At 46.9% G+C, this 26,044-nt stretch overlaps 1 protein-coding gene across 1 annotated transcript in view; it reads left to right on the top strand.

Annotated features, from left to right (window-relative positions):
* The window catches only part of LCP2 (lymphocyte cytosolic protein 2), a 51,676-nt gene that overhangs the window by 4,551 nt on the left and 21,081 nt on the right, over positions 1–26,044 (top strand). Inside the window, exons 2-7 of the mRNA XM_003900500.5 lie at positions 895–957; positions 6,324–6,370; positions 18,297–18,362; positions 18,806–18,837; positions 19,835–19,872; positions 23,556–23,754. Of these exons, the coding sequence (XP_003900549.1) occupies positions 895–957; positions 6,324–6,370; positions 18,297–18,362; positions 18,806–18,837; positions 19,835–19,872; positions 23,556–23,754 (445 nt within the window). The remainder of the gene's footprint in view (positions 1–894; positions 958–6,323; positions 6,371–18,296; positions 18,363–18,805; positions 18,838–19,834; positions 19,873–23,555; positions 23,755–26,044) is intronic.

The following is a 26,044-nucleotide window of genomic DNA, read 5'->3' as shown; positions in this document are numbered from 1 at the left end:
TGCCATGATGGTCTCTATTTTGATTGGGATGATGTACCCAAACAAATGAAGCTGCTTCGCCTTGCTCATTTTACTTTACCGTATATAAGTTATACTGATATTAAAAGGGGAATATTTCTGAAAGAGACATTAAAGCCTGTTCTGAAACCTGTCACCTAAAAATCCATGGAACCTCATGTGTTACTTGTTGTCTGTGTCTCTATTCCCATCTGCAAAATGTGAGAGGTAAAATGATTGAAGACTAGTTTAACCACTTGGACCACAGTGCCTGCCATACAGAAAGCTGATAATTGTTAGCCATTTTTATTATCATTATTGAAATAGCAGTTTGGTAAATAAACGTCCAGCAATAAGGAATGATTAAATAATGTTAGGTCATTAAAATATTGTTTAAAATGAGTTTAACACTAGGCAGTGTTTATATTATCCTTTCCAGGTAATTTAAGAGAAAAAAAAAGTCAGATAATGAGACTGAATCTAAATCATAACCTCAATTATGTTTAGAAACATACTAGGAAGAAAGCATTGAAAGAAACACTGAGGTTGTCTCTGGGCATCGAGACAATGGATGGTATTTCTTTTCTTCTTTCAGCCCCTCTCTACCTTCCTGAGGAGCATAGGGCAGAGCTCTGCATGCCTTGAAGACAGTCTTTCTGGAAGGGTTGGCCCCAAAGCCTTAGAGCAAGGCAATTTCTCCATTTCAGGCAGTCCCAAGGGGGTAGTGAAAGCGAGGCTGAGGTGGGGACTGGGCCCTCTGTTAGCCAAGGGAGGGCAGTGGGGAGCCTGGCTAGCCACAAGTACCGCAAAGTGCTAAGTTTCTGGGGCAGACAAGGGAGAGGAACCAATGGTATGAGCCTGCCCGTCAGTGACAACACCTTCCTCTTCTCTTTGCAGCTCAACTATAAGGACTGTGAGAAGGCAGTGAAGAAGTACCACATCGATGGGGCTCGCTTCTTGGTAAGCTCTGGCTAGTCCAACACACTGAAACCAAGACTGTTCAGCACTTTTCCCCACGGCTGCAGGGCCAACTGGCCTACCCTTCCCCCGGGGACACCCATGGTCAACGCCTGTCTTTAGGATCCCCACACAGCCCTTTGCCTTCTCCAGAAATTTGGTAGGGTCCCCTCTCTCACCACCTCTCAGGATCCTACCATCCAGAACCCCTCTCTGATCTTCTACTTCCACTTTAAAGAGGAATCCAAGTATAGTAAAAAAATGATCTGGAAAATCTATTTAAATGCCATCCATCCTTTGAGAAGCCCAAGGGGAAGAAGGACCACATAGGCGAACAGAAGCTTCTCACCTCCCATTTCTCACTCTGGAGCACATACTCATGAGTGAAATAAAGGATGGCATCACCCCCATTGTTTCAATTACTTCCTTCTTTCTCACTACCAGATTCATAAAGCTGATATTGTATCAAACACACATGTGATATGGCTGTCTCCACTGTATTATACTTCAAAAAGCTTGAAGTCTAAGACCAAGGTGCAGATGTATATTAAAGACTAAGCCATTAAAGGGAAAATGATGCAGCTTTAATGGTGGGGACAGAGGTGCTAGGTTGTGGTCGGGGAGGTGGTTTGAGCATTTTCCCTGAAATGACACCTTTGCCCACGGGTTAAGAAAGACCCTGACTGCACCAAACCATCCTTTCTGGGAACTTTTCTTTACTCTTTGAAAACAAGACTTCAAGGGTCTCATGGGGGTAGATGTTCCTAATATAAATTCAGAGTGAGGACAATAAGCTAAGTTGTGTCTCCCTGTAAGACATTGTCAGTAAGGGAACTTGACCATGAGACTTCAGGCCATTTGGACAAGACCAGAGAGATCACAGCTCCAGCTTGCCCCCAGAGAACACCAATCCATTTCTTCTATTACATCTCTGCTACCAACATCTTCTTGAATTCCTTCAGTGATGGTGAGCTCGCCACTACCCACAGTCATCTGGCCCTTTCTAGGCAGCTCTCAAGTCTTACGCTGAAACTAACCTGTGCTCCTATTTGTCTGAGTTTTGCTTCCAGGTGCCATGTAAGACATGTCTACTCACTGTCCACCTAAATCATTCATTCATTTGCCTATTGGTTCACTTGACAAGCAGTTTCCTGAGCTGCTTTTACATACTGGAGAGCATTATAGGTGGTGGGGATAGAGAAATGGTTAAGATGCGATTTCTGCCTTCTAGAAACTTGTTTTATAGCAGAAACGTATGTTCAGAAAAGTTTCCAACTACCTCATTTGCAGATGAGGAAACACATGCAGAGCTGTGATGTGATTTGTTCTATGTCACAGACCTCATAATTGAACTAAAGCATACACTTAATTTAGTCTAATACCACTTGAGTTTTTAACAATATTTTTTTATTCGTAGTGAGATTTGAGTCAGTAGAATTCCTGGAGTTTTAGTGCTATTTTTGCAAATTACTGCTAAACCCAAATATTTCATTCTGGTGCTATTAGCACTGAGAACAGAGACTTATCACAGTTGAACGGAAAGGGAGGAAGACATCTTTGCAGATGGTGCCTGCGAGGCCCTGTTGCCTCGGGCACAGGGTCTTCCTCAGGGTCACCCTGAGCAAGCACTTGCCCTCTCTCAGCCTGCCTTGCTTCCTACCCTGTTGACTGAGCACAGTGGACTGGGTCATAGTGGGTGATGACCCCTCCCGGCTCTGTGATTCCCCACAACAGTCCCGGTGGGAGTGTCAGGCCTGGTAGAACAGGGTTGTTTGAGAGATAGTATCTAGGCAGCTATGTTTCCTCTGCTCCAATCAGTCCTCTCTCAGTTCTTCAGACAATGTGGCACATTCTGTTCATTGTATGAAGAGGAGGAAGTGGAAAGTAGGGTGATAGGAACCAGAAGAAAGGAAGCAGAATCCAGTGCCTGTCCCAGCAACTGGGAGATGTAAAGGCAGCTTCTGCTGAAACCCACCCTCCACCACAGGTGTGCTGGATACAATTGGGGATGCTTGATCTAAGCTCTAATTACTCATCTATCACCCTTTCCAGCTCTGTAATTCCAGGGCCACTCTGCTATTGAAGGCAAAAGTGAAAGGCCCTAGTTATTTTTCTAACTTCCTTTCTTCCTTCCTTCCTTCCTTCCTTCTTTCCCTCCTTCCTTCTTTCCTTCCTTCCTCCCTCCCTCCCCTCCCTTGTCCTCCCCTCTCCTCTTCCCTCTTTTCCCTTCCCTTTCCTTTCCTTCCCTTTCTTCTTTCTTCTCCCTCTCTCTTTCTTTCCTTCCTTCCTTCCCTCTCTCCATCTCTTTCTCTTTCTTTCCTTCTTTCTTCTTTCCTTCCTTCCTTTTGTTTCTTTTCTTCTTTCTTTCTTCTTTCTTTCTCTTTCTTTCTTTCTTCTTTCCTTCCTTCCTTTTCTTTCTTTTCTTTTCTTCTTTCTTTCTCTCTCTCTCTCTCTCTCTCTGTCGCTCTCTCTCTCCCTTCTTTCTTTCTTTCTTTGCCATTTTTGTTTTCTACTGAAAAGGATAGATCCTTATCTGGTAGAAGCTATGCTTCTACAAGGTATAAAAAGAAGAGAAAAGGAGCTTGAGACCTGTGTCAGTTGGGAAGGCATGTGACTCATGTTGCAGAAACCTGACCACAGTGGCCCAACCAAATAAGGGTCAGTCTGTTTCAAGTAATAATAAATGTATAGGGGGGTGCTTGGCGATGGTGAAGGAAGTCATCAAGAACCCAGCCTTCATCTAACCTATGGAAAAGCCTGTGGCTTCTGTCCTAACAGTTATGAGTTGGCCACTTCACCTCTAGGCATCATATCTCCAGGGAGATATGAAAGAAAGGCAGGGAGGAGGGGAGAAAGGCAAAGAGGAGAAAGTATATGGTGAACGGTAAATGCATGCTCCCTTTTTTCCAGGAAAGTAGTGACTTTTCCAGGAGCTCCATCCAGCAGACTGTGGTTGTATCTTACTGTCCACAGCAGAGTCATGTGACCTCCACCCTCTGCAAGGGAGTCTGGGGAGTTAAATATTTTGAGCAAGCACATTTACTGCCCTGAATGAAATCCAGGTCCTGTCAGTAGGAAAACAAAGGGACAGTGGGTATTGGGTAGGCAAGCAGCCATGTCTGCCACATTGCCTCTCCCACCAGGCCCAGTTTGTGGCTTTCCTCTTTCTGTACCCCTCTTCTCAACACCCACAGCATATAATCATACTCCCACAAAGCCACAAATCTTAACTCCAAAATCATCATGCAAATAACCCAGAGTTTGCTGAAGGCTTTTGGAAGAGGTGGAAGAGGGGGTTACATCACATAGCAAAACTCTCCAAAAATTCTCTTTCAACATCTCTCATCTTTCCTTACAGTTCTTGTCCCTGTTCTGAATGTCTTCCTCTTTCCTAACACTCTGCTCCTATGTGTCTCCAGCCATGCTCACATCCTCCTCCTCCTCCACAATCTTCCTGAAATTCCCTCAGCTTACGCCCTCCTCTCAGCAGAGCAGAAGCTGGTGGCCAGCTGCCCAGGGCTCAGCTGCCGCCCCTCTGGCAGCCCTTAGGAAGGCTTCAACTCCTCACATCACACTCAAAACATGAGTCTTGGTACCTCCCTGAGTGGGGGTAGTTCAGAAGCAGGGAGATGCTGCTGCTCAGTGATGAAAAAAAGAAAGAAAATCAAAAAAAAGAAGAGAAAGGAAGAAAGGAAGGAAGGAAGGAAGGAAGAACGGAAGAACGGAAGAAAGAAAAGAAAGAAAGAAAGAAAGAAAGAAAGAAAGAAAGAGAAAGAGAGAGAGAGACAAAGAAAGAAAGAAAGAAAGAGGAGTTAAGAAGCTTGGCCAAAAGCCTGATGCCCTCAGGACTTCTGGCTGACTCCCTTCACCAGCCCCAACCCTGCCTCAGGTGGTCTGACCTGCGTCCAAATCAGAAATCATGACTATGAGCTGGATCAGATGGGTCCAGTGAACATGTTGCTAAGATGCCCTAGCCCCAGCCTCTGTGCCAGCTGATCTCAAAGAATAGTGCCCAGATCTTTCCAATGGTCAGAAAACCTGACAGGCAGCTCCCAGAACAGACAAGGAAAAGAAGCAAAAACACTAAACTCTAAGACTCACACAGACCCCTGCTGCTTCCCCACCAGGGGTAGAAATTCCTCTTCTTACTCCTCCATTTCTCCGTCACACACTGTGCCAGGCACTGTGCCAAAACACATTACATACACCATCCCACTCAGTCCTCACAACCCTGACAGATGGGTATCATTATTATTGTTATGGTCCCCATTTTACAGACAAGGAAACTGAGGCTCAGAGAGGCAAAGTGCATGCCCTAAATGAGACAGCTGCTAAGTGAATGAACCAAAATTCAAACCCAGCCCATCTGATTCCAGAGCTCCCACCCTAACTACCCAGCCCTCTGGCCTTAATTAGAATGGTGGTGGAGCCCTTTGTCAGCTCATCGTTGGTTCTATGGAAAGCATGCCCAGTCTCTTTTCTGTTCCCAGTTCTGACGTGCTCTCCTCTCCTCCTCCATCCCAGATGCCTTCTTTCACCCTTCCCCCCATCTTCCCCTCCAACATGGGGCACGGGGGCCCTCAAAAGGATCAGACATGGTAGGATGGAGGTTTGCAGGAAGAAAATAGACTGTGGATGTCCTAGAGTGGAATTCCAGCCCCAGCTCATTCCCCACAAGTGGAAATCCCCTTCATATCCCTGAGCCTCGGCTTTCTCACTTGCGGAATGGGAATGCTGGTAACTCCTGCATCACAGAGTTGATCACTAAGGTGTTAAGAGGCAGAGGCCCAGAGTTAGTTCTTGACAAATATGAGTTTCTTTCTCCTCTCCCTTCTCAGTTCCCAGCCTTTGCATGGCATCCCCATATCTTAAGAATTCTACCAATAACGCTGGTGAAAGAGGCTCTCCGGGGTGTGATGTCGGTAAAAGAGGCACACAGTGCTCCAGGCTGGCTTCTCTGCAGCTGACCTTGTGGAGACTGAGAGGGCCTGAGGTCTGGGGTATAGGGAAGAGGTCACAACATGGCCGAATGCAACCCACAAAACGAGTCGTTTGGTTTCACAGATTTAGCTCTCACAGTGCTTAAGTCAAAATTATTTGTCAACATTTAGAACTCAGAGCATTTTACATAAAACCCAGATTTAAGGATTCCTTTTGAGAAAGCAGCTCCAGCAACACCAGGCCCACAGGCTTTTAGGCAAAACATCTAGAGGCTGCCCACTTTGGGAGGGTGGGTGGGCGGGAGGTTTCTCCTCTGTTTGCCACAGTCCCCACCACTCCCTATATTGTTTCACATATCACTCTTCCCCTCCTACTCAAAGCCCTTTCTGTGGGTTGTAACCTGCCTGCCGTATGTGTCTTCATTTCAGAACCTGACAGAAAATGACATCCAGAAGTTCCCCAAGCTCCGGGTGCCGTAAGTACTCCTCCAACTCTATGGGTGATCTGGGAGCAGAGGTGGGAATAGGGAGTAGTGTGAGTGAGGGCTGGGTCAGTTCTATGTCACTGTTGGCTTGAAATAATAAAGCAAGTAGGAAGGATGAGGGCAAGGGCAGGATGTGGGGAACAGAAGTTACGAGAAGATCTGGAAAACAGAAGGCGCAGATCCAGCCCAGCTGGTGACCTGGATGCTCTTGCCAAAAACAAGCCCAACTTTGGCCCGTGTTTTCATTTCCTCTCTTCTCATGGGGTGCTTGGGCCTGTGAAAATAGCACCAGTGTCAAGGTTTCATCGTGGCATCACCATTGACTCAGTGATGGCTTAAGTTTTCTTGACCTCCATTTCTCACACAGTAAAATGAGAGCTGAACCAGATGACGGCAATGGACATGATTATGTGTCGATACTGAGTGCTTGGGAATGGCTGCCAGGGAGGTTATGTGGAGAAGAATCCCAAGGAAAGGGAGCTGTGATTGATTATTCATGTCTGCCGTAGGTGCTGAAATGGGAAGTTGCAGTATGCGTGTCATGCCATGTATTTTTCACCCCTCTAGTAAAGGTCTCACACACTCAAATACCTGCAGGAGCCCACTATAAATGTGTAAAATTGGCACACAAAGCCCTGTTGTTTTGTTTTGTTTTATCATCATTGGACAAAACAGTGGTAAACATTCTGTGTGATGAAATATTTCTCCATTATAAGAAAAATAATAGCACAGTTGTCATATGATGAAAAAAGTAACCATTGCAAAGCCTCATTGTTGGTGAAACAATAGAGAATGGTGGGGACTGTGGCAAATCAGATATCATATGTTCCATTCAAAGAGTGCAGCAGCTCCTCAGCTCCAGCCAGTGTGTACCCAACAATGTCCAATCTTCAAATTTATCAAGAATAACTAGAAATATGGGTTTCACATGATATATCTCAATTTTTAAACATTGGTTCAAATGTTTTAAATATTGTGAACGCCACAGTAAACACACCTAAGGGCTACATATAGTCTGTGTGTTACCAGTTTGAGTTCTCTTCTCTGGACATTCTATGAGGACCCTTCTCTTACTCTAAGGGTCTCAGAGCTCATCATAATAAAAGGGAGTAGGCCAAAGGACTAGGAGGTGGGGAGATCTCATGAATAGGTAAGAATGCTGGCAGCTCAATTAAGGAGAATATTTTTAGCATGGCTATAGGCTTTCCCTTGTCTGGAAGAGGGAAGGAAAAGAGAGGAATAAGGATTTGCCTTTGGTGCTGTCTATCTCCAGGGACACATGTTGTTGAAGATGGCTTGAGCTTTCTAAGGATATCCTCTAACCACATGTGGCTACTTCAATTTAAATTAAATTTAAAATTCATTCCCCTGAGGCACTAGCCACATTTTAATAGCTATGTATAGCTGGTGACTACTATGCTGGAGAGTACAGATATGGAACATTTCTATGATTGCAGAAATGTGATGTTGTAGAGATAAACCATAGTTATTTGCAAAACAGGGATCTTTACACACAGGTATGAGAATTGGTGGCTGGTGGGCCAGTCCCAGGCTGCAGATGTGTTAAGTTTGGTGACCACTGTGCTTTGAAATCAGGAAAAGTTTCACAAAATCCAGCCTCTTTAGAAACAAGTGAAAGATGTGGCAATTTAGGGCATATATTCTACTGTGGCAATAGTCAGCCGGATCTGATGTCTGCTGCCTGTTTAGTTGGGATTTGTGCTCCCCAGTTCACCAGGGTCCCATCATTCCCTGAGGGATCATCCTAAGGTGCATCAACCATTTATTTCATATCATGGGAACTTTGGCTTTCGAAAAAGATGAAGCAACAGGGATCAGATTTACTTTCCCACCTGAAATAACCAAATAACCAGGCAAAATACATGAAAGAGCAATTTTCAAGACATTGGGCATCAGACACCGAGGGATGGAAAACAAAGGCGGTGAAGTCTATGGTTGTTGCTGCTTTGAGAATCTCCAGGCCATGGCACAGGGAGCAGGGAACACAGTGCCGGGTCTGGTGGACGACTTGAGCTGAGGAGGCAGCAGAGAGTCCAGGAGCCTGGAGTTCATTCAACAGGTGTCAGCGAGGAGAGAGCTGCATCGAGTCAGCATTCTGGAGAGCTTCAGAGGGGCCCCTCTTTAGCAGAGCACAGATCAGTCCATGCATGAAAGAAGAGACTACCTGTAGGTGGCAAAAGAACTACCCAACAGTACTGGAGGAAAGAGTAGCCACTCACAGGGCTGGAAATGGTGCCTTTCCAGCCTGGCTAGAAAACCTGGAGATTCACAGTCACTGGGTAGCACGCCTGGAAGGATCTTGCCTTAGCAGTGGGCAATAATTAGCCCTAATCTAAAAACTGTTCTGATCCTGGCTAGAAAACCTTAAAAGCAAGACCCAATAGAAACAAACTGCTTCTAAGTAACTTAACTACATCTCAGAACAAAACTTAAAACTATTTATAGCAATGCAAAAATATTCACTACCCAACAAATTAAGTTTATGATATTAGGCATCTAATCAGAGACTAACAAGCATGCAAATGAGCAGGAAAATAGAACCCACGACGAGGAGAAACACTAAAACATCAAAACTGACCCATAACTGACACAGAGATTAGAATCAGCAGACAAAGAGAATGTTGAGTGTATTTCATGTGTTCTAAAAGTTAAATTTGGGCATAGGAAATTTAAAAAATACAAAACAAAAACCCAAACAGAACTTCTAGAAATGTAAGCTATAAAATCTGAGATTAGAAATACACTGCTTGGAATTAACAGCAGATTAGACATTGCAAAAGAAAATAGTAGTAAACACGAGGATACAGTAATAGAAATTGTCCAAATTGAAACACACAGAGAAAAACACCTAAAGCAAAACACTGAAAAGAGCATCAAGGGGCTGGGTGTGGTGGCTCACGCCTATAATCCCAGCACTTTGGGAGGTTGAGGTGGACGGATCACCTGAGGTCAGGATTTTGAGACCAGCCTGGCCAATATGGCAAAACCCCATCTCTATTAAAAATACAAATATTCACCGGGTGTGGTGGCAGGCGCCTGTAGTCCCAGCTACTCAAGAGGCTGAGGCAAGAGAATCACTTGAACCTGGGAGGTGGAGGCTGCAGTGAACTGAGATTGCACCACTGTACTCCAGCCTGGGTGACAGGGCAAGACTCCATAAAAAAAAAAAAAGCATCAAGGAATTTTGGGACAATTTCAGAGAGCCAAATATATGTCTAAAGTCCCCAAAGGAGAGGAAAGAATGTGCATGTGAGTGGGGTAGGAGAGACAGAAATAAAACACTTGAAGACATAATGGCTAAAAATGTTGCAAACTGGATGCAAATTATAAACCCACAGATCCAAGAGGCTCAACAAATTCCAAATGTAAGAAACAGGAAGAAAACTAGCTCTGAGGTACATCATAATCAAATTGCTCAAAACTAATGATAAAAAGAAAATCTTAAAAGCAGTCAGAAAAAAAAAAAAAGACATATTACATACAAAGGAACAAATGTAAGGATCACAGCAGCTTTCTTGAAAGTAAAATAGCAAAAGAAAAATATTGTCAACCTAGAGTTCAATACTAGGCAAAAATATCTTCTAAAAATGAAGACGAAATAAAGACTTTTTCAGACACACAAAATCTGAACTGTACTGCCTTTTAAACTGTAGGTGCTTTTTAAAAGTCCTTCAAGCAGAAAGGAAGTGACACCAGATATTAACCTGGATGTGTATCTAGGAATGAAGAATGCCAGAAATGGTAACTATGTAGGTCTATATATGTACGTGGCCCTTGAGGGCATTTGAGTTTGCATCCTGTGGTCCCTATACAAGATTAATAGTTCCATAATACTTTATTCATTTAGTGAACTGCTATTAGATAACTACAATGTGTCAGGCCTTTGTTAAAATTACTCAGGCTACAAAGATATGGGACAGAATCCTCATCCTCAGGACACTCACATTCTAAAGGGAGGTCAGATAGACAAGCAAAGCAACTATACTACAATTACAACAGTGCAATGGTGCATGCATGCACAAGTTCAAGGGCTAGTAGGAAGGCAGGAGTAATTTTCCCTAGAGTATTCAGGGCAGACAAGGGAGGAAGGGACCGTAAGTTAAATCTTGAAATAGGAAGGATGGATTGGAGGACATTCTAGAAATGGGAACATATTACAGAGGCACCACCCAGTGTGCCTGGCGGAACGGCCAGTGGGGCAGAGCAGCTGGGGCGTATACCTAGGTGAGTGGAAAGCAGAGGCTGAAGTGACTGGTTGGGGGCGGTGTGCCACAATTTATAAAGGTCCCGTGAGCAGTTCTCAGGAGCCAGAGAGTGTTGGTGAAGTAAGCATCAAGGTAAATTTGTGTCTTATCTCTGTCCAGGACATGTAAGTGATGATCTGGAGGACAGCCCAGCTGGGGACATGAGACCAAGTTAGTTGGTAGTGACCAAGATCCTGCCAATGAGCTAAGAACCTCCCTTAGCACTGTAGCTATGAAGATGGGAGGATGGAAGAGATTTAATCAGAACAGTGGAAGGACAGAGATAAAGAAGTCACTTTCAACTTGGAAGATCCTTTTTCACCTTAAGGCTAAGCTCAGCTGATGTCTTCTAGCTTTTTTGAGAGCCTGGAGAAGGTGGTAGGGGTGGGAAATGGCTTCTGGTTAGCGTGAACAGGAGAATTATAAACATGTTGCGAATGGACTGGGGTGGGATATTTCTTTAGCTCTCTGAAAACTGAAACAAAAAATTGGCCTGTGAGGGAATCCCCTCCTCCAATGTGTTTGAATGTGCACCCTAGAAAGACTATGAGGCCTGCCTGCCCATAGAACATGAAAGGTTAATATGGAGAACGATGGAGAAGATATCAAGGGAAGGTCCAGGCTGCCCTAATGAGGTGACTTAGGGACTCACTGTCCCTCTTGGCAGAAATGTGTAACAAGGACCAATTCCAGCTCTACTTCCAATGACTTATGTGACCTGGGACACATCCCTCGACCACCCTCAGCTTCCTAAACTATAAAAGGAAAGAATGGGTTACAGAGACTATACAAGCCCACGAATTTTAAGTGCTATTATTTTGGGTATAAACAGGCAGAGAGGAGAGCTTAGTGAGAAAAAGCTCAGGCTTTGAGGTCAGGTGCTTGAAATCCAATCCTTCCATTCACAGGCCGTGAGACTTGAGGGCAAGTTAGCTCAGTTCTCCGAGCCTCAGCTTCCTCATCTGTATAATGCAAATAATGTTAGAACCTACCTCAGAGGGTTAATGGGAAAATTAGGGGAAATAATGGGAAAATAACAATATGCACTGAATAAGTGTTGGCTATTCTTGCTTTATGTAAAATCCCAATTAGAGCAATTTTAGTTTTTTAACTCTTCTGTCTTTCTGGAGAGGAGAGATTAAAGAATAGAGAGGACATAGGGTTTTGGAGTGAGGGATCTCCAGGCTCTGAAGCTGACTTTGCCTCCTGCCAGCTGTAGGACCTCGGAGAAGTCATTTAAGCAATCAGCCTCAGCTTCCTTGTCTGTAGAAGGGAAAAGAGCTAACTTCTAAGGAGTGGGGAACATTGAAGGAGGCAGCAAACATAAATTGCCTGGTGCTGTCCTTGATACTTACAGGTGTTCAATACTTTATTCATTCCAGCCCTTGTACACAGGTTTATTTGTCTTGATCATTACCCCAAAGGCCTTTGGAAAAGAAATTGTGTTCATGTACAGAAAACCAAAACAATATTACACTCCTCTGAATGTCTCTATTTCCTTCCCTGACGCTTACAATATAAGTATTAAATAGATTTTTAAGAAGGTAAGTTGTGGTGAGGAAGGTTCTCTCAGCCTGAAAATACTGTCACTCTCTCAGGACATGGTTGATCCCAAGACACCTCCAACATTGTAAAGGTGGAGGATTTTTAAAGAAAAAAAATAAAGGCTCCCTTTATAGGGCCTAGGTTGACCCTCATGGTACAGCTGACGACAGTCTGGTTAAATCAATAGAATACATGAATACGCGTTCAAATCTACTGGTGCCTTTTCGGAGTTCATTAAAGGAGCGGATGTTATATGTTTTGTATTTAAATCCACAGTGTAACTTTAAAATTAAGGAGAGGAGAGTGACAGGTGGAGGCAGCAGATAGGTATTGGATAATACTCTTTCTGCTGGTTCTCCCTGTAGCCATTACCAATAGTGCAATTAGGTTGGGAAAACTTACGATTCAAGCTGAGAAATAATGCAGAAGTGTTTGTCTGTCTTCCCGAAAGGCTGTGAGTCTAACGGCAGAAACAACCTCCTGAGGCATCTCCTTTGTGCCTATTTCCCTACCAGAGACAGAGAAGACAGGAAAGGTGTGGGGGAAGGGACACAGAGGCGAAATGAATATTCTTGTGCCTGTTAAAGGATGTGGCCACTCAAATGCCTGTAATCCCAGCACTTTGGGAGGCCGAGGAGGGCAGATCATGAGGTCAGGAGATAGAGACCATCCTGGCTAACACGGTGAAACCCCATCTCTACTAAAAATACAAAAAAAAAAAATAGACAGGTGTGGTGGCGGGTGCCTGTAGTCCCAGCTACTCGGGAGGCTGAGGCAGGAGAACGGCATGAACCTGGGAGGCGGAGCTTGCAGTGAGCCGAAATCGCACCACTGCACTCCAGTCTGGGCAACAGAGCAAGACTCTGTCTCAAAAAAAAAAAAAAAAAAAAAAGAGTATGGCCAGCCCTCAGCAAAACCAAAAGAGTGACAGGGCCTCTCTCCAACATGGTCCTCCCCTGTCCCATTCAGTGGCTAATTGCTGTCCAGGGACCCAGGTCTCGTCAGTCCTCAAGGGCCCTCCCACAGGAAAGGTGCCTCCGTCGGCTGTTGCTCCTTCTCTTCCAGTGCAAGCCCACAGCTCTCAAAGTGAAGCCTCCTCTCCCCATAAATGCTGGTCACGTGCCTTTTGACAGCTGCGTCCCTCAGAGCCTCGCCCATTTTTTTGAGTTGGAGTTTCACTCTTGTTGCCCAGACTGGAGTGCAGTGGCGCAATCTTGGCTCACTGCAACCTCCATCTCCTGGGTTCAAGTGATTCTCCTGCCTCAGCCTCCTGAGTAGCTGGGATTACAGGCATCACCATGCCCAGCTAATTTTTATATTTTTAGTAGAGATGGGCTTTTGCTACGTTGGCCAGGCTGGTCTCAAACTCCTGACCTCAGGTGACCCACCCGCCTCGGCCTCCCAAAGTGCTGGGATTATAGGCATGCAACGCAGCTGGCCAGCCCTGCCTTTTTTATTTGTAAAAATGAGAATAATTATATTTGTATACCAGGAAAATGATCGTGAGGCACCAGGAAAACACTCCATGTAAAACTGCAGTGGGACATGGGTGACAAGTAGGGAGTACACCCTGTGTCCTCAAATTATTATGTCCTACTCTTACGCTGTTGATCGAGGCCTCAGGTGATGGTGAAAGGCTCCTTCCTGAGTCTTAAAACATCTGGCTGCCTCTGGCTTCTCAGGTAACAAGGATAGAATTTAGAAGGTTTAGCTCTTGGTTCAAGGGACGATCTTTAAAGACGGAAAGAACATTTTGTTCCTTAGAAGAAGGATTGGAATGCAGAGTGAGAGCAGGATTGAGCATGGGAATGTGTGCAGGGAGGAGGGGTGGGGAAAAGGAGAGGTCCAGGGTCCCACTGCGAGAACAGCGAGAACAGCGCTGTGGAAGAGGCATCTGCCCTACCCAGGGCCTGGAAGCCTTGTCCTGGGAGGGAGCAGCAGGCAGTCTGAAATCTGAGCCCAGGGAACAAGGCTCCTACTGTGGGAGGGCCCCATAAAAGGAGTAGGTCAGAAGTTGGCCAAAGCTGTGGCAAGAACGCGCTCTATATCCATAAGCCAGTACACAGCTACACGTGCCACAGTAGAGGAAACGAAGATGGAATTTTCACGGGACAATGGATGCTTTGTGAGCTGATATTTTCTATTCTGTACCCCTCTCCTTCCCTTTCCTTTCCTTCCGTTCCCTTCCCTTCCCTTCCACCCTCCCTCTCTCCCTTCTTTTCCGCCTGCCTGCCAGCCTTCGTTTCTTGTATAGTTTCTTTCGTCTTGTGTCATCAGCAAAGTTGATTTCTAGACCCACTAGTAGGTCTTCCTTCACAGTTGTTCAAGCATGGGGGAGAATTAAGGGCTATATCAAAGGCCAGCTAAGGCCTCGTATACCCCCACTCCCCTACTTCACTCCCTTTAGAATCACCAAGTTCCTTCTCCTGCCTTTCCTTCTCCTTCTCTTTAAAACAAGCAAACAAACAATTTCATCAGTGTCAAGAATAACAGGATTTATTTCACAAGCTTTTTGGATCATCATAAAAATCACCTGGGGGCTGGTTGATGTCACTGAGCCTCAGGCTTCTCTCCGGAGAGTCTGTTCAGGTAGGTTTGGCTGGGCCTGGTGATCAGTGTTTGTAACAGGTAGAGCTAGGGAATCATGATGATCAAGCCCATCAGGGATTCACTAATCAGGTTTAACCCCTGTATTGTGCTGATAAGGAATCCGGGGCCAGGTGAGGGCAGCTGCCTTGTCTGAGGTCACACAGTGGGCGCCACCCTTGGGGCCAGACATTGCAGTTAGACTGTCTGTGCCTGCAGCCCCTGTACCTTGTACATTACCAGGAGAGCCCTTAGACTGAGAAGATGAAGACTGGCCCCCACCAGGCTGCAAGTTAGGTCATTGTAGAGTGCCACCTTCCTACAATGGGCTGGCTTCCTCGGGGGAGCTTCAGCCCATTTCCAGGGCCAGCTAGTTCCTTAAACGAGGGCAAGCAGAGAGGACTACTGTCTATGGCTGCCCAGCCCCCGTCACTTCTTGCTCTGGTCCTGAGTGAGGCGTGGGGTTTATGGGGTGAAGGGAGAATGAGTCACCTCCCTCCACTCACTGTCACTTGGTCCTCTGGGGGTAGGGTGTAACTTGAAGGTTTGCACCTAGTGATAGCCATAGCAACCACCTCCCTGCTGTGCCCACCATCACTGTTGCCCCGTCCACCAGTCCCTGGCAGTGGTCCCATAGGCTTGGAAGGTTCTTCCTGTAGCCCATTAAAGCAGGAGAACCCTAGGAGCCCACACTTTGCTGCAAGCCAACTGTCAGGCCCAGTTCTGCCCACCCCCCGCTCAGCTCTTTGCTGCTCCTCTGCTGAGGCCTGCGGTTTGGCATTTCCTTCCTCACCCAGTTCGAGCCCCAGCAGCCTCCAGCCTGGCTGTAGAGATACTGGTGAGAGGCAACACCACAGAGAGCAGGAGGTTCTTTCAAGATCCAAAGCAGCGCTGTGAGCTGGTCAGAGCGCCGTCAAGCTCTGTAGGAGGAGGGCGTTGAGGTGAGCTTCAGTCCCACCTCGCTCAAGTCATTACTGAAATGTCACCTCTTCAGTGAGGCCCGATCATTTTAAATGGCAACCGCACCCCACTCCTGCACTCCCATTCCCCTCCCCAGCCCCCCACGCTGCATGCGCACAGTGCATATGCATCACATTTCCCCTCCTTAAAGCTTCCTCTCCACTAGCAGGGATCTGTCTGTTTTGTTCATTGATGCACTTTGAGCACTTCTAAGTTCCCAGCACTTAGAAGGCCCTCAGTGCACATTGTTGAATAAACAGGTGACAGAATGGGAGTGGCTGCTGCAGCCAGCACTGCCTGACATGGCAAGGACACAGAACACTAATGGGGCTCCCTCGCCCGCTCTGTAGGAGTCCTTCCATCCCACATGCCCATTGCCTTCTCGAAACAACCACTTAAAGGAACCAAAAAGAACCATGTCACAAGCACTCTGACAGCATGGTCAGGAGGCGACTGGGAAGCCCCCACTGCTGCTCTTAAAACCTCTCTCTCTCTGCGCAGTCACAGAAGCCTGGAGTTGTCAACAATATTATTACAGAGAGCAAACCTTTCCCTTTCTCCTTCTTTTTCCTCTTAAGTACCCAATGTGTTGATCAAAATTTGTTTATCCTATTATTCTAATGAGGTAGGAGGTTTGGATCCCATTTCTTTTTTTTTTTTTTTTGAGACGAAGTTTTGCTCTTGTCCCCAGACTGGAGTACAGTGGCGTGATCTCGGCTCACTGCAACCTCTGACTCCCAGGTTCAAGTGGTTCTCCTGCCTCAGCCTCCTGAGTAGCTGGGATTACAGGCATGCAGCATGCCCGACTAATTTTAGTATTTTTAGTAGAGACGGGGTTTCACCGTGTTGGCCAGGCTGGTCTCGAACTCCTGACCTCAGTGATCTGCTCACCTCAGCCTCCCAAAGTACTAGGATTATAGTCATGAGCCACTGCGCCCAGCCTGGATCCCATTTATTGGGAGAAATGGGGGAGTTGAGGGGCAGGGGAGGTGATGGAGGAATCAAGAAATGGTGGCTGCTAAGGACTTCCTTTGCTAACTTAGCAAGTTTATTTTACGCTAAACTCGTTACTTTGAGATGGTCGTTAAGCAGAAAGAGTAGAGATCATGAGCCACTCTCATACGCAGGCCAGGGACTCAACAGTGTCTGCCTCCAGAGAGCTTGCAGCAGAAAGGGAACTGACACAGGGGTGTGTGCGTTGAAAGGGCGCTGGCTTGGAAATTAGAAAGGCTAGCTTTTGGTGCTGGTGTGAGTTGTGGGAAGAAGGGTGGTCTTTACCACTAACTACTGTGTAGATTCAAGCTAGTCCTTTTTTTTTTTTTTTTTTTTAAATATGGAGTCTCCCTCTGTCGCCCAGGCTGGAGTGCAGTGGTATGATCTCGGCTCACTGCAACCTCCACCTCCTGGGTTCAAGTGATTCTCCTGCCTCAGCCTCCCAAGTAGCTGGGACCACAGGCACGCACCACCATGCCCCAGCTTTTTTTGTATTTTTAGTAGAGACAGGGTTTCACCATGTTGGCCAGGATGGTCTTGATCTCTTGACTTCATGATCCGCTAGTCCCTTCTTTGTCTGGGCCTCTGCCACCTCCTCTGTAAAATGAAATTGGACTGATAATCTGAGGTTCCTTCCAGTTGCCCCAAATCTTGAGGAAACACTAAGCCTGTTGACTACCAAGGGTCTTGTTGGTCTCATCAGTGACCAATGGGGCTGGAGTCTCAAGTTCTGGATGTTTGAGAGACTGGAATGGATGCTTGTTGCTAGGGCATGCTGGAGATACAGTTCTGACAGCAAAGCCCTCTTGCCCCAGCTCCCCCAGCTCTATCCTGGGATTTGGGGATTTACTAGTTCTGACATGAAGGAACCTGGGGACTAAGAGTATCTTCAAGTGTCTTCGTCAAAGCTGGTCTCAGGGACATGAGTGATTCAGGGAGTCTCTCATTCTACAGCCCCTGCCATTATAGAGAATACCTCCCCAAGCTTTTATAAAAATCCACATCACCGAGTGGGAGTCTGGGAGGGGAAGATGGAAGGAGATGGCAGCCCACAGAACAGCCCACTAGAGGTTGTGATAAGAAATCTCCAAGGAGTAGCTGATTCCTGTGGGTCTAGATGATGGTCTGAAGATTCTTGGGAACAAGACAGCACTGCCAGGTCATGCAGAGCCAGGGGACCTCAGCCCCAGGAATAGTAAGACAAGAAAATACACAGCTATTGTATCCAGATCCTAAGGCTCCTGATTTTCAGAGGGAAAGCCAGGTGTGAGCTGACAAGTCTTAAAGGGGAGCTCTGAGCTGGACTCGGAAGGTTCAGCCAGACACAGATCAGCAAGGAGGAAAGAAGGCTTCCTGGGCAGGAGGAAGGTCTGGCCTGGAGAATAAGGTGGCAAATTCTGGGAGGAAGTGAGGAGCAGAGGGTCCCTGCAGAGGTGACAAAGAGGAGGTTGGCTAAAGTTGGCCCTGGTGCCCCAAGTTTCTATAGACCAGGGGACATCAAGGGTCGGGGGAAGGTTGAGACTGAGAGAAGGTGGTTTTGTCTCTTCATCTGTCTCTTTATCTTGCAGGATTCTCAGTAAGTTAAGTCAAGAAATCAACAAGAACGAAGAGAGGAGGAGCATCTTCACACGCAAGTGAGTGGGGCTGGTGTAAGGAAACGCAAGGTTTTTCAATCCCAAGTTGAACCTTAAAAGGGAGGCACAGAACTGTTTTTGCCTTACTTTTTGACCTGCATTGGTCCCCTGAATCCCAGGGGTCTGGAAGATGGTGTCCAAGGAGAGGAAGGGGTTTCTTCCCCTGCCCTGCATCCTGTCCCTGGGTCTGGGACATCAGGGGAACTTCCCTCTAGAGCATCAGACAGTCATGAGCTTCCAGTCATGCCACTCATGTGGCTTGGTGATTTCCAGAATTTTCAGGGTATCCTAGCCCCAGTTGCTGAGCAGCAAGGACACAAGCCCCTCTTGAGCAGTGAGACATGTCCTCCACTGGGGCTCCCTCTCGCTGGGCCAGATTGAGGAACGAGGGAGATCGCCTTAAATCAACAGGACCGTTAACGCAATGCTATTTGCCTTTGCAGACCCCAAGTCCAGCGGTTTCCTGAAGAGACAGGTAAAGCTATCAGGGCTGAGAGGTGATTGCTTTAGTTGGTGATAGGTATTTCCGTTTTCTTGCCTTTCTGGTTCCGGGGGCTCCTTGAGTTCATTCAGGTGACCTTACTGACTTGTCTGTCAGCCATTTCTTACCCAGAAAACAGTTTGGGTCTAGATGGAGGGGAGGAGATGTCGCTCTGCAGGGCACCTGGCTTATGGCCCCTGTTCTGCTGGGACCATCTTCAGAGACACACTGAGGAACTCTGGGGGCTCTGTAGAGGAAAACAGAGGGACCCCGCCTCTGAGTGAGCACCTGAGCTGAGCTAGTCCCCCTGCATCTGAGTCTTTAAAGCAGCTTGTCTTTTTTTTTTTTTTGAGACAGAGTCTCGCTCCGTCGCCCAGGCTGGAGTGTCGCCCAGGCTGGAGTGCAGTGGCGCGATCTCGCCTGACTGCAAGCTCCACCTCCCAGGTTCATGCCATTCTCCTGCCTCAGACTCCCGAGTAGCCGGGACTACGGGCACCCACCACCGCGCCTGGCTAATTTTTTGTATTTTTAATAGAGACGGGGTTTCACCATGTTAGCCAGGATGGTCTCGGTCTCCCTGACCTCGTGACCGCCACCTCAGCCTCCCGAAGTGCTGGGATTACAGTAAAGCAGCTTTTCAACTGTTCAATCGCACAAGTGTTGCAATGCAGATTCCTGGGGCCTGGCCTGTCCTGCTGAGTCAGAAGCAGTAGGCACAGGCCCCCAGGTAACTACAGGTCTTAAAGCACTTCCTAAATCACTGTTACACATGTGAAAGGTTGAGAACCATTGCTCATGCTCAGGTAGAATGAGCACCTTGGGCAGGGTCTCTGGAGCTCACAGTAAGTGGCTCAACCCCCAGGGGTGTGGAAGGTAGGTGGAGGCCGGGGAAGGGGCATTGGTGAGGGAAGGCATCAAATGGGGAAGCTTTGACTTTCCTTCAAGCGGCGGCTTTCTTCAGTGCTGACGGTGGTGTCATCTCCTTCCACAGAAAGCCACGAAGAGGACAATGGGGGCTGGTCGTCCTTTGTGAGTATGGTGTGGGCTGTTCTTGCACCTTTACAGCAGTGTCCAGGGCGGCTTTGTGATATGGACCCAGCATGGAGCCAAGTGGAGTGGGGCTCTAACATGGTGCCAGCACACCCACCCAGGGCCCAGAAAAGGTGCTCTGCATAGGGCCAGACAGGAAATAATTTTGGCTTTGGGAGCCATGCAGCCTCTGTCTCAGCTACTCAACTCTGCTGCTGGAGCACAAAAGCAGCCACAGACAAGGAGCAAACAAATAGGCTTGACTTTGTGCCCATAAACTTTCATTTACAAACACAGAGGGTGGGCTGCACGTGGCCCTAGGCTGTACTTTGCTGACTGCATTTTACCCACTGCTACCACCCCCCACTCACAACCCCCATCTCCAAAAATGGACACTCCTAGAAATCTACCCTCAAGTAGCTTTTCTCATGGACTTAAGTCCCCATTGGTGGCACGGAGGGAGAAGAACTTCAGAACCCACTGTTAGCCCGGAAAAGACCTCAAAAGGGTGCGATCCAGTTGGTTTTTACATTGCAAGGTCACAGTGCCCACTCTGAGAGTCTGATGGATTGTACGGCCCCTCTCCAGGAACCTATATACACAGTCACCACCCACGAAGCAGTCTCAGGCTAAGAACTCTATTGTGGACTGTAACCCAATCTGTTCATTTTACAGATGAGGCAACTAAGCCCACAGGAGAGCAGAATGTGACTTGTGTAGAACACAAAGCTAGTTAGAGGCAGACCTAGGACCCAGGTAACCAGACCCTCAGTTATGTGGTCCTTCCCGTAAGAGGCTGCCTCTAGTGCCTTTAGAAAGCAAAAACAGGCCGGGCGTGGTGGCTCAAGCCTGTAATCCCAGCATTTTGGGAGGCCGAGGTGGGTGGATCACAAGATCAGGAGATCCAGACCATCCTGACTAACACGGTGAAACCCTGTCTCTACTAAAAATACAAAAAAATTAGCTGGACGTGGTGGCGGGTGCCTGTAGTCCCAGCTACTCAGGAGGCTGAGGCAGGAGAATGATGTGAACCTGGGAGGTGGAGCTTGCAGTGAGCCGAGATCACGTCACTGTACTCCAGCCTGGGCGACAGAGCGAGACTGTGTCTCAAAAAAAAAAAAAAAGAAACAAAATGTCCCTTGTCCTATTGGGATTCTGGTAAAAGAAAGCATTTAATTTGGGGGGAAAAAAAGTTTTAGCTAAGTTTATGCTTTCTACCTGAAAATGAAGGAATCTCACAGATTTCTTTGGTACAAAGGGAAAACAGCCCAGAGTTTCCGCTGAAAAGCTTCTGTTTACTCACAGAGGCGGAATCCCTGCCGTGCAGACTCTCTTGTGCTGTGCCTGAGGCTAGTCTCCAATCCTCTCTGTAAACCGAGGGCTTCCATTCACCAGTGGCTATAGAGCTTGGCAGCTCCATCATGTGCCCAGCTCTTTGCAAGCACATACAGGGAAAGGAGTGGAGATAAAGGACCCAATCCTGAGCATTTCACAGTATGGATACCCCATTTTAAAAAGATAAACTGAGGCATAATGCAATTTTTTTTTTAAAGGAGTTTATTTGAGCAAACAGTGATTCATGAATCAGGCAGCACCAAACCAGAAGGAGGCTTTGCTGAAGAAGGATGAGGGATAAGCGTTTATAAAGTGAATGTGGATATAATACAAAGAAAATATTTGGGCTGGGTGCAGTGGCTTACACTTGTAATTCCAGCATTTTGGGAGGCCGAGGTGGGCAGATCACAAGGTCAAGAGATGGAGACCATCCTGGCCAACATGGTGAAATCCCATCTCTATTAAAAATACAAAAATTAGCTGGGTGTGGTGGTGTGTGCCTGTAATCGCAGCTACTCGGGAGGCTGAGACAGGAGAATCACTTGAACCTGGGAGGCGGAGGTTGCAGTGAGCTGAGATTGCACCACTGCACTACTCCAGCGTGGCGACAGAGTGAGACTCCATCTCAAAAAAAAAAAAAAAAAAAGAAAGAAAGAAAGAAAGAAAGAAAATATTTGATGGATTATAGTTATAACCGATCTCATTCAGTCTATCTTGCTGGAAAGCTCCTAGTTATATAATTATAAGTTTGCTGGCTACTTCTGATTGGTCGAGCTTAAGTTCTGTTTTTCTTTAATATAAACATTGACAAGAAATAACCCAAGTTAACTTTTGCTTATGCTTGCAAATCAAGTAAGGTTTAGGTCACTGATGAGACTCAACTGGTTTTGTCTGCTCAGGGATTCTTCAGGCCTTGTCTCCATTTTAATTTACTTTAACACACATATGGCAGAATATAATTAGCAACACCACCATGCATACAAATTTAGAAGCCAAATGATTGGGAGAAAATGATTGTTCTAGAAGCAGAGAGGAAAACTCTGTCATTTGAGAAAGGTTGATAGGGTAAAGAGCTGGTGTAAAGTCAGGAATCACGGGCCTAGGGCAGACAGGGTGAGGGAGGGGTCGGCAGCAGCTGGAGGGAGGCCACGTGCCTGCAGACCTCCATGCTGAGGCTCTTGATCTGAAGCAGCATTCCTCCGGGGCTCTGCCCACCTGCTCCTAAGTAATAACAACACTGACAGGGCAGGACAAAGTCATTTTTTGGAGTTGGGAAGGCACCCAGTGCTCACTTTGCCACTCTATTGTTGATGTTTTTAATATTCCTCAAGTCAAAAACAAACACAGGAATCTTTCAACAGAACAACTTAAAGACAGTCTGCCTGAGACCACCCAAAGCTGTCAGGATTTCTAGGACATTGGAACATCTCTTTCCTCAAAAAGTGGCCACTTCCCATTGCTTTTTCCCACACTGCCCTTGAGCGTTGAGGTCTGGGCTCATTGACTCGCGCCCTAGAGTTTGGCATGACTGTGATGAGCACTCATCACTGTTGCTGATGCTGCTGCCTCTGCTTGGGAAGTCAATGCTCGTTCACCTTCACAGACTGCTTCAAAGGCAAAAGCACCCAGCACCTCAGGCTTACTTTCCCTGAGACCCAGGAAGAAGCAAAAATTAAATACAATAAAAAATCTAAAATTTAGAGATTCCTTCCAAGAGAGCAGCTTCACACTCAGTGTCAGATTTCATGAATAATGGATGTGTTGATACACTCAACTCTCAGCAAAAAGAATAGCACAGGCTCTGACCGTCCCCTCCTAGACACAACCTAATCTGCCTTCCACTTAACAGGCTTTGTTTATCTGTTTTCCCCATTTGCTAGGCCTTCAGTGCTGCGCTAGGTTATAATGAGAGGACATTTTCTGAGCACAGGCACACTTGAACAGAAGTGGCAATTAACTACTATCATCACAAATGCTCCAGGCCTTTAGTCTTTCTCTTGGTGATGCCTGGAGCAAAAAATGTGTTAACTCAAGACAGAGTCTATTCCAGTACCCTCTATTCCAGCATCCTTCTCCTTTCTTCTCTTTTTCTCTGTGGTGCAAAAAGGTGTTGTGTAAAATGATTGTCTGAAGACATTCACCAGGTCTCAAGTCCATGACTGGCTGCCCCTGTGATACAGTGCTCCCTGACCTCAGATTCCTCATCCGTAAAATGGGAGTAACTGTCTTCAGGCTGCCTGGCCCCGGGTTATACTGTGATGAGGCTTGGCAGGGAGAGAGTGGGCACAGGCACATCGAGGGCTGCATAGCCTCTACAAACTGCGCTGTCCCTATCACTGCGTTGGCAGGAAGAAGACGACTATGAAAGTCCCAATGATGACCAGGATGGGGAGGATGACGGAGACTATGAGTCCCCCAATGAGGAAGAAGAGGCACCCGTGGAAGACGACGCCGACTATGAGCCGCCACCCTCCAATGACGAGGAGGCTCTGCAGAACTCCATCCTGCCTGCCAAGCCGTTTCCCAACTCCAACTCCATGTACATCGGTAAGGGCCCATTTCTGGATTTTCCGGCCCCAGCAGCCCAAAGCCAAGCTCCCCACTGCTGCACGGAAGACCGATGCCCCAGCTTGCCCGTGTAGCAGAAAGCTCTGGGTGCCGATACCTGCTCGGCTTCTCAACAGCTATGTGGCTTTATTCGAGTAACTCTGCCTCTCTGGGCCTCAATTTCCTCATCTGTGAAATAGGGTAATAAATGTACAGACCACATAGGTTTGCCGTGAGGACTACTAATACTGCAACCAATTCTTGCCTGCGGTGGCTGCTATCAGCATTGAACTACCACCTAAGGCTGTTTGGCAGTTTCAACTCATTATGCAGTTTACTCAGGTACTCCAAGAGTACTTTCCTGTTCCTCCTCGTCTTTTTTTTTTTTTTTTTTTTGGAGACGGAGTCTCGCTCTGTCGCCCAGGCTGGAATGCAGTGGCCGGATTTCAGCTCACTGCAAGCTCCGCCTCCCGGGTTTACGCCATTCTCCTGCCTCAGCCTCCTGAGTAGCTGGGACTACAGGCGCCCGCCACCTCGCCCGGCTAGTTTTTTGTATTTTTAGGTAGAGACGGGGTTTTACCGTTTTAGCCAGGATGGTCTCGATCTCCTGACCTCATGATCCACCCGTCTCGGCCTCCCAAAGTGCTGGGATTACAGGCTTGAGCCATCGCTCCTGGCTGTTCCCCGTCTTTTGACCAAATTACAGTTACATGGCATTATTATGCTAGAATAAACATGAAGATATTGAGTAGGGTTTGACTGTGACTTTTAAAAAACTAGACAGTATTTACGATTTTTCTTGTCTATCTGTCCTTTTGGCCCATTTCTCTCTCCATTTGTTCATTCAACAAACATCGTTGATGTGCTGGGAGCCCAGGTCCCATTCTCAGTGCTTAGAAATGATCAGGAAAGAAGACACAGCCCCTGCCTCCTCGGGCTTACATTCTAGTAGTGGTGTTGACAGAAAATAAACAAATATATACGTGCATAATATACTTTCAGGGAGTAAGCTGAAAATGGAAGATCAGTACCACAGAAAACGAATACCATTTAATCCTTTATGTGGTATAACCCATTTCCATGTTAAAGCCCTTTCACAAAATGCTGTCTCAATGTCTCATGGTGGTTTTTAAACATCTGTGTAATAAGGATAACCATGATCAAGTCTATTTCTTATATAGGGAAGTGGAGGTCCGGAGAAGCAATGGATAAGTCAGTTGTTGAGTGCCTTGTGTGTGCCAGTCATTAAGATACAGAGTGAATACGACAGCCCTTGTCAAAGGACTGACAGTCCGGCGGGTGGGGCAGCCTCCAACAGATGAGCCATGAGGTTACTTAGTGAAACTGTGACACAGAGACAGGAAGACAAGTGCAGGAGATGAGGCTGGAGCGTTTGCCTGAGGGTGTAATCTTTAAGCTGTGATATTAAACCAAGATTAAAGGATGAATACAAGTTGGCCAAGTGGAAGTGGATGTGGTAAAGAAGAACATTTGAAGCTGCAGAAATGGCCGTGCAAATGCCCTGAGGCTCAAAGGAGCACAGCCTATTAGAGAAGCTGAGAGATGGCCAGTGCGGGTGGAGTGGGGTGGGATTAGGTCAGGCTGGGCTTGCTCCTACCCGCTTCCCTGTGGAAGAACCGCACCTCTCCAAGGCTGGGACTAGAGTCAGGCAAGAGAGGCACCCAGGGCACAAAGCATTAGGAGGCCCTACCCACTCACCCCTCTTGCTTGATGATCTTGTCCTGGGCTTTCCCTGTCAAAGGGGTAGGAAATTGCCAGCCTGTCAACCCGGCCTAGGGACACTTCCCTGGAGATCTGGGTAATGTGAGTTTCTACCCAGATAATGTGAGTTTCTGTTCAAGGCAAATCTAGCTTCCACTTAAGAGTCTGTGGTCTGGTAAGAGAAGTTGGTGACCAGCTCCTCCCTTTATGGGAAGAGATGAGCAAAAGGAGGAAGTGTCAGGGAGGAGAGAGCCCAGGACATTGGAGAGGGGAAGGAAGGGCAGACAGAACAGGATCCCTATGGCAGTGAGAGCTTCACCCTGCACAGGCAACTGGGTGTGCCTGTGAGATTTTTGGCATGCGTATGTGTCTCTTGTGCACGCGTGTCTCTGTGTGTGCAGGTGTGTGCATATACATGTGTGTGCGTGCATGTGTGCACATGTGTATATTTGTGTGTCTGCATACAGAGGCATGTGTATGTATACTTCTTTACAAAATTGTCTGAAAATCCTCCCTTCCAGTTTTGGCTGAGCTAATTGCAAAGAGGCCTTTCTTGATTGGCAAAATC

The sequence above is a fragment of the Papio anubis genome, chromosome 5 (assembly GCF_008728515.1).
Source record: "Papio anubis isolate 15944 chromosome 5, Panubis1.0, whole genome shotgun sequence".
Taxonomy (NCBI): Eukaryota; Metazoa; Chordata; class Mammalia; order Primates; family Cercopithecidae; genus Papio; species Papio anubis.
This window is presented reverse-complemented; position numbering and strand designations above follow the sequence as displayed.